This window comes from Citrus sinensis, chromosome 5 (genome assembly GCF_022201045.2).
Source record: "Citrus sinensis cultivar Valencia sweet orange chromosome 5, DVS_A1.0, whole genome shotgun sequence".
Taxonomy (NCBI): domain Eukaryota; kingdom Viridiplantae; phylum Streptophyta; class Magnoliopsida; order Sapindales; family Rutaceae; genus Citrus; species Citrus sinensis.
The window spans coordinates 20,443,743-20,452,560 of NC_068560.1; the positions used below are offsets into that span (position 1 = coordinate 20,443,743).

The 8,818-nt window shown below is 30.7% G+C and overlaps 1 protein-coding gene across 1 annotated transcript; it reads right to left on the bottom strand.

Annotated features, from left to right (window-relative positions):
- Positions 1–5,784: 5,784 nt before the first annotated feature.
- LOC102626274 (kiwellin-1-like) lies at positions 5,785–6,505 on the bottom strand. Its single transcript, XM_006471430.3, has one exon. It carries the CDS (start codon positions 6,467–6,469, stop codon positions 5,903–5,905), a length of 567 nt encoding a protein of 188 aa, XP_006471493.2. The 5' UTR covers positions 6,470–6,505; the 3' UTR covers positions 5,785–5,902.
- Positions 6,506–8,818: the final 2,313 nt, after the last annotated feature.

The following is an 8,818-nucleotide window of genomic DNA, read 5'->3' on the forward strand; positions in this document are numbered from 1 at the left end:
ATAAATGTGCTGACTAATTCTTATGGGATACATAATATAAATATGAGAAGAGCTTCATTCCAATTTTATTATCTTAACAACTTTATAAATTATATAGCTTACAGAAAAACTTACACATGCCTACTGCTTATGCTTCGTTTAATAAAATATCCTTCAATTTTTGCCCACGACGAACTTGTCGATGCCATTTTGTTTTTAAGCTAATGGTTTGTTTTTCTTTTAAAAAATTGTGTTAATCCTTTAAAAAACTTACCCACAAAGTTTTAATTGCTAGAACAGTCTCATGCTTTTACATCATTTAAATGACATGATAAGCTTAGTTAATGAAATGACATTGAAGAAGCTCAAGAGTCCTATGAAACATGATCAATAGATGACATGGGCCGGCATCGTCTTTGTGATTTTTGATTGTCTAGTGCCAACCACAACAAAGGAAAGCATTATTATTAATTTATTTTAGTTTGTGTTTGGTTTGGATATCTACAAAATTCCACCAAGAAATGGTCTAAGAATGAATCAAAGATCAGTTGAAATTTTAATTATAATTAGTTGAGTAGATTATTGCTAAAAGAAGAAAACGACTATTCTATAAAACTCAATTTTTTAAAAAAATTAAATTTATTGGTACTCTATGATGAATACAAAGAAATTTTCATAAGCTCAACAATTCGGATTGATTGAGACATGTTAATAGTTTTCTTCTAATCAATCACAAAGGTCTCAGCCAACTCTTTAACCATTCTATAACATTTGTCGTAATGGGTTAATTTTCTTTGGATCAATCACTTGACGATTACACTTAATACTTTGTCAAAAGGCCAAAACATGTATATGTAAGAACCAGTCAACAAATGATATTATTAGGATTAGTTCAAATTTCTTTTTCGATTAATTTGTTTTTGGCTAATCCGTTTGTGCCAAATGAGTTTTTTTTTTTTATCTTATAAAATGATTGGGTTCGGCTGTGCACATTGGTACAAATTTCGTGTTCTTAGTTTAATTCATATTATAATTAAGTTTAATGTATACTAAAAAGTTTGAAATATTTTAGATTTTAAATTAACAAGTTGGGATACAAAATCATATATTAGGTTATAAGTAAAAGAATAATAAAAAAGATATAATTATAAGAGAAAATTATCAAAATCCCATGTGGTTTGTCAGATTTAATTATTTTCTCTCATGTTTCACAACCAATAAAAAAGTCTCTGCGGTAAAAAGATAATGCTAATTTTCAAATTTTGTATCTTAACTATTTTATTCTTATATTCAAAATTTAGGCCCTACAGGATTGAGGTTGAAGCGCTATAAGCAGCTTATATCATAAGTTTTGAAAAAAATGATATTTAATAAATTTATTAAAAACTACTTATTTTACAAGTTTTTTCGTTTTGTCTGCAACATTTAAACTTAGTAATGAGTTACTTTTTGTAAATAGCTTATGAAATTAACCACCCATGTCATTTTAAAGTTTCTATTATAATTTTAATATTTTAACGAAAAGACATTTATGTTTTATTTTTCCATAAACTCTAATATATAAATAAAAGATAATCCTAACTTTGTTTATTTTGAAAATTATATAGTAGAACAATATTTTCATAACAAAACTTACCAAATGCATGTATTCTATTTTTTAAACTCAAAATAATCTCGATAACACAATTTACTAAACATTAACCTAATTTTTTAATAAGTATTTTTTTATATAACACAATAGAAGCAACTTATTTCATTAACTGCTATAGGCTCTTAATCTTTATTGATTATTCAGTGGCTAGTGGCAACTACATACTCAAAGATCAAGTTTACTAAAAAGTACGTTAATCATAAGTATGATTCTAGGCCTTAGGGGTAAGATAGCAAAAGACACAAGAAAGTCGAAAGTTAACATAATTGTTTTTAATAGTAGGGGTATTTTGATGAGTTTTGAAATATGACAGCAGACAGAATTAATTTTTTAGAGAAGGGGAGAAAACAAATTCTAAAAATTATCACCAATTTGACTTGTAACAATCTAGCTAGCATTGCCATTTAATTGTTCTCAAGTATTTCATTATATGTTTGCTTTTGCGTGAATGTTAAATCTCCGAAACATATATATATATATATATATATATATATATATATATATATATATATTAATCTCAAACATGAATAATTGATTATTCGTACATAAGGTTTGTAATACGTATCTTCATAATGAGAATAGAACACTCCTAAATATTAAAAATGCCCCTCTCCAGTTTGCTTTGGTTGTTGAATATTGCGTGAATGTTTTTTGGGTGATTCAAATCCTTGGCAATGCGAGGATATTACTCAAATAGATTGCGATATCCATTTTGAACACACAAACAATGCGTCTTCATAGAATTCATGTTTTACTAAATATTACAGCCTAAGAGAGTTGCTTCAGTACTGTAGCGAAATTATTACATTGCGAACACAGGCATGTCAAATTTGTAAGGGGCCGATAAGTAATAGAAATAAAATTTTTGGAGGCTAAAGTTAAAAAAAAAAAAAAGGGAAATACTTGAGAGTGACATGTAAAGTAATTAAAGTTACACGAGGCGATTCCCAATTTTATGACCTCAAGGTATCATTCGTCTTTGAATAATAGATTTCAGTAGTAAATAATTTTATAAGTTGTCAAATTTATCACCTAATAAATAAGTTAAATATCATCATTTGAGTTGAAAGTACGGAGATCATATTTAAAAGTCTAATATTATTCTAAAAAAAATGCTCAAATAATTTTTTTTTTCGTTTTTCAAAACTTGTGATTACCTACCATTGGAGAGATTTATCATGATTTATTCATAAAAAAAGATGAAGACAACTTGTTAAATACATGTCTAAGGATTAAATTATCTGATAACTTGAATGTCGACCAATGCCATGATATAGTGCTTAAACTTGGAGATTAAATATTGGAGGAAATTAAGAACTATGTTGCTTAAAACATTTCTGTTAATCCCATTTTTTCTTGATTCGCTTTGTGATTTTTATTTGATTTATTTCGGTATTTTGTGAGTTACTAATTTTGATGCTGAGTTAAGTTAGTGTACCTTTCTTAAAGGATCAAATTTTTTGATGAATACAGCAATTTATTCCCATCCTTTATCTCAATGAATATGCTATTTGGAGTCAGGTTTCCAATCATTAGGGTCAATAAATTAATTGAAAAGTTTCATTGGAAATATTGAGCACGTGCTTACTTTAATTGTTATCAGTGTCTTTGTGTTGTTCGAATTTTGACACTTTTTGCTCATTTAGTCATTCTCTCGTTGGTTTTGTCACAAAATGTACAAGTTTTAAATAGTTTTATGTGATTTTCTTGTTTCTAACAATTTCTGAAAGAAGCTGGTTTGAGGAAAATCTGATCTGAAATTATATTTGTGTTTGATATCTATTTGAGTTAGAAGAACAGAAGTTTAAAAGGAAATAAGCTCTAAGTTTTATAACAACTAATATATGTACAATCTTATCATAACACTTAAAACTTACAATTTGCTAACTCAGGTTAAATTAAATTGATTACTAGGCCCTGACTTGTTTAACCTTCTAACATCCCCTCAAGTCTAAATGTCTGTATGAATTAGAATAAAGGGATTATTTGCCTTAGTTTCATTGGCACCAAAATGCATGATAAGGTTCCAAACTTGAATAAGAGTTTCTATTCAAATGAGAAAGGTTATTGTAACTGGAGAAAAAATAATTTCATTCTTTGATGGCTTAAAAACCTTATTTGACTTAATAAGAAAGGTACCTAGACTTTAAATTTGAACAGAATTTAAGCTCCTCAATTGATTCCTTGCAATTGATAAAGTCTATCCTTAGCCACTCTTTATAACCGTCCCAGGTTTCTTGTCCTTAAAAAGAAAGAAATCTTTTGTAACATTCAATAAAGTTTTATTATTAATGAGTAATTTTGAAACACTAATGAGCTTTTTTTTTTGTTATGCATCGAACATGTAGAATATCTTTCAGATGTGGAATGACCGACATGAAAGATTTTGAGTTTTTGGACCATTACCTAAAATCACCTTCTCATCACCTTTATACTCAGCCCTCAAATTCAGACTATTTCTGCTGTCTACAGACCAGCCATGGTCTGGTCCTCCTTCTGGAGCATCGATAACATATGCATCTGGTGCTTGATTGATTACATTTTGTCCGATATAATTATCGTCCATGCGATGATAACAACCAGCTACTGTATGTCCATATTTTTCCAAAGTTTGACGAGTAATGGCTGTTGTTGTACTGCTAACTTTAATTCTTGTATCGAGGATGCTTATCAGCTTTTGGTCCCTGAGCAAAGTTTGCAATGGTATTGGTTCCAATTCTAAAGTTTGCTACAGAATTTAATTGATCAATTCTGCGTTTAATAGCATTGCAAAAACTTCTTGTAGGTATTATCTTAGTCTTGGAAGTTATCTTGACCACAATTGGATTGTACTCAGTGCCCACACTTGACAATAAATATAACCTCAGCTCTTTCTCAGTAATAGGATTTCCTGAGGCAGACAAATTATAATATCAGCAATATTTTTAATTTTGGAAAATAATCTGTCATGCCTTACAATTGATGTCCATAATTCATACGAAGTGTTATAGTCAATTGTGCTGCTCAAATCTTCCGTGGTGGTCAAAAGTAACCACCCCAAGAGAAGCTGATCCTGTATCCAATTGTATTCGCAATTCTGAATTAGGATTGATGACAACACTTTGATCTTGGTCTATAGCGATAGTATTTTGATTTGGACGTGGCATGGTGCCATTCAAATGTCCTTCCAAGCAATACGCTCTTATTGTTGGAAGAATTTGGGATTTCCATATGAGGAAGTCATGTCTATCAAGTTTAATTGTGGAAGGGATAACTTCTATCAAGTTTAAATGTGGAAGGGAAATTAAGGTTGTTTGGTAAAGTATTATTGATTTGGCTTGAAGGTTGTTCTGAGTTAACGTTGGAGGATTGGTTTGAAACAAAGCTGGCCATTATGATCGAATCCTGCTCTGAAATTATATTTGTATTTGATATATACTTGAGTTACAGACACTCGTATAAGTACGAAAGTCTAAAAGGAATTGATATAACTATACAATCTTATAACACTTACACTCACTATCTGTTAACGCATGCTATCTTAAATTGCTTACGAGGCCCCGACTTGTCTAACATTTTAACACCGTGAGGTAGCCCCTCACTTTGATAAAAATTACCATCACTTGAAAACATGAAGTCAAGACATGGACTGTGATTTGAATCTAATACCGAGTTGACCTATGTTAAGCTTTTTATAGAAATATTGTGATTGATAATTAATGAATAAAAAATAACACATAATTATATTTGAACTGTATATAACGCATGGCAGAAAGTTATAAAAGGTTTAGCACAGCTTAACTCAACAATGAATCCTAATTTGACCTGGATGTGTAGCGTCACCACTCACCCGGCTGTCAACGTTTTGGCCGCTCAAGTTAGGAGGATACAACCTCCTCTCATAGTGTGCTGTGATGGGTCATTGGTATCACCATGGCTAAGTTTCTTTTACCAGTACTTTGTCAAATTCTGGTTATGTTGCCAGTGCTTGTGAATCTTTGGCTTTTGTACTGCTTGTTTATGGATCCGTGGAAGTTAATTAAGACACGTACGTACAGCTGCTTAATTCAATCCATACAGTGATACAGAGTATTAAAGAAAATCTTTTTTTGCAGTTTTTATATACATAAACTAATCAGACCAAGTTCAAACGAAAGGAGAAAATGAAAGTAAAAGAAAAAGAAAAGTAACACAAACTCTTATTATTGTACTATATATATAACACATGGACTAAGCAAACACAAATTAATAATAAAACATCGTATATGGTACCATAAGCTAGCGTAACAGGAATCAAGCATCAGCCCAATATATTTCCATTTCACCCTGACTTTCAGGCACTCCCAGGGCTTCCCAAACAGCTTTTGATGCATCAACAATATTGTTACCGCATGGAGGCTGATAATCATGATCAGAATCACACCCCATTGTGGAGTCACATTCATCAACAACTTTAGCCTTAACACTCTGTCCATTACCATAGATGTTAATATACTTTAAGCACCTGCTGCCTTTGTTGTACCATCCAGTTGACAATGCCACAACTGGCTCATCATCTGGATGGTACTGGTTGTCGCATTCAGATGGGCCACCGCCGTCGCCGCCCTTCTGGAAGCTGTTGAGTGTTAATGTTGCCTTTGTGTGTCCGGTCACCGGTGGTGAGCATCTAAAAATGCTGTAAAGCTTGCCTTGTTTGCAGCAATCAGAGTAGTTTTCTTTATTGCACTGTCCTGGTGGAGGCTTCTTCCCTCTAATCTTGCCACTGGGGTTACAAGTACCAGCTTCAACACTGCTCAATATTGTCACAACTACAAGAAAACAAATGAGAAGAAGAACACAAGAGGAAAGTTGCTTCTTCATTTTGTGTATGTAACTTTTCTTCTATTAATTATTTCCTGAATCTGTTATAAAATGAATGATGAAAGACTTTACATGCAATAAGCTATATATATAGACGACATGAATGTGTGAACTTTTACGACAATTTTGCAGTCAAAAGTTTTAAGAATTAGAACATTTACTAAAGATAATGTACTGGTCGCAAAACCTTGGATTGGGTTTATATATTTATCACGAAGAGGATTAACATTAGAACATTGATTTGGATTTTATTGTGAGATGTTCATAAGAAAGTCAACTTAAAGAAAGGGCTTGCACCATGTGATGTTACGGTGCGGCGGCATAAACAAATTATAAATGAATCCATGAAGTGTGTATATATATCTATATATATAGAGAGAGAGAAAGAGAGAGAGAGATGTTCCAGTCCGAAATTTTAAAGTACGAAAAAGTTTTAAAACCGCATGGTTTTAAAAGTTTAAAACTGTAAGCCTTTAAAACTGTGTAGTTTTAAAACTTTTCCGGACTTTCTTACACTTTAAAATTCCTGACCAGAAAATTATTATTATTATTATTATATATATATATGCGCATACATATGCATAAATGTACAGCCAAAATAGAAGCTTCACATGTTTATAGGATTTTGAGTTTTAACTTCGTGATTGTGTGCAACAGGATGAGTATTACTAGAAATTCCAACATTTAAGTACTAATTTGACAAAATTTATTTGTTACAATTTTTTTTATTTTAATAACTAGAAAAGAGAGATTGAGGAAAAAATATTACTTGACAACCTTATGAATTTGAGAAAAAAAAAAAAACAAATGGGCTAATGGGCTATAAAAATAAAGTAACGGGATTACATCGAGTTTCAATAGATTTGCGGGCAAATTTCGCATGTAATTTTACACCGATGAATTTTATTATTTTGATTGCAATTAATCTAAGAGATTTCATAAACACAAGTAATAATTTAAATCCCTGCAGCGTTTGTAGTCTACTGGGAGAACCTGTATCCTAAAAATTGAGCGATTTGAGTCTTATCACCAACAAAAAATTATTGTTGATATTTTAGTTTGTCTTCTATTAATTTATGGGTGGGGCTGAATAAGAGTAATTTAAAAGAAAAGAAAGAAAAGACTGATCGAATATGATGAGATAAAATGTTACTTGGGCTATGGCCTAAGTACACCAGGCCCAAAATTATGGCCCAGATTACTTGTATATATCCATTGTCACCTTAAAGCACGTTAACATGAAAACCGTCTAATCTCGATGTCTTAGCACCACCACCACCACCACCACCACCGTCGTTATTATTATTGTTATTATTACAATACAATTCTATTGATTTTATTATTAGAAGAAGTGTACATAGACCTTTCTTAATATAATCTATCAAATCTACTTTAAAAGAACGAAAATTCTACCTCAAATCTAATGATAATTGATTACAAGAACAAAATGACTACATTTCATAATTAAATTATTTATGCAGTTGAGCGTATGGATCGTATTACATGAGAAGGTATAATATATGTTATCTAATGTTGGTTTAGATAATAGAGTCAAATAATCAAATGGTATTATAGTCAATAAGAGATTTTGGTGTCCCTTATTAGAAAATTTAGGAGTGTATATGATTATTTTTTCCTAACTTTAAAAACCTTAGAAGTGTAGAGACCTTTTTTCCTTGGATTTTTGTTGGTTGAAATGCGATGACCAGAAAAGATTGTAGGCTCCGTTTGGTATAGCTTTTTAAGTAGAGCTTATTTATAATGGAGCTTTCATCAGCAGAACTTTTATAAATAGAGATTTTATCCAAAAATTTTAATTGTTTGGTTGTCAATAAGAATTTTTATTAAAAATTTATGAAATTACTTTAATAGACAAATTTTTTAAAATTATGTTATGAAAAGAAGATTGTTAAATAAGTAGAAGATATTTTAAATATTTTAATATTTAAAAAAAGTTTTCAACCTCTACTCACAAAAGTCCAAAATTTAAATTTTTGCTAGTAGAAGCAAAATACTTTATTTAAGCTTTGAAATCTATTAGAAAGATAACCGAACAATAATAAAAATTATTATAAGAGCTTATAAGATTAAATACACACTTATGACCATTAAATAAGTTATACCAAACATGCACTTAGTCCAGCATAATGTCCCATTGGATTGATTAGCCTTGTTGATTAAAAGTGCTTTTTCATTAAGTGCACGTTACACAAATTTGAAAGCACTTTTTGAGGCTTTGCTAGTTCTAGGTATTAACCATGAAGTGGAAGTGTGTGGCTAAAGAAAAGATTTCAAAAGCAACCCTCCCAATTAGAGGCCGGTGCAAATATTGATGGAGTGAGTATGTTA

Excerpts from the sequence above, each read along its gene's own strand:
- LOC102626274 (XM_006471430.3), bottom strand. The coding sequence starts at position 6,469 with ATGAAGAAGCAACTTTCCTCTTGTGTTCTTCTTCTCATTTGTTTTCTT.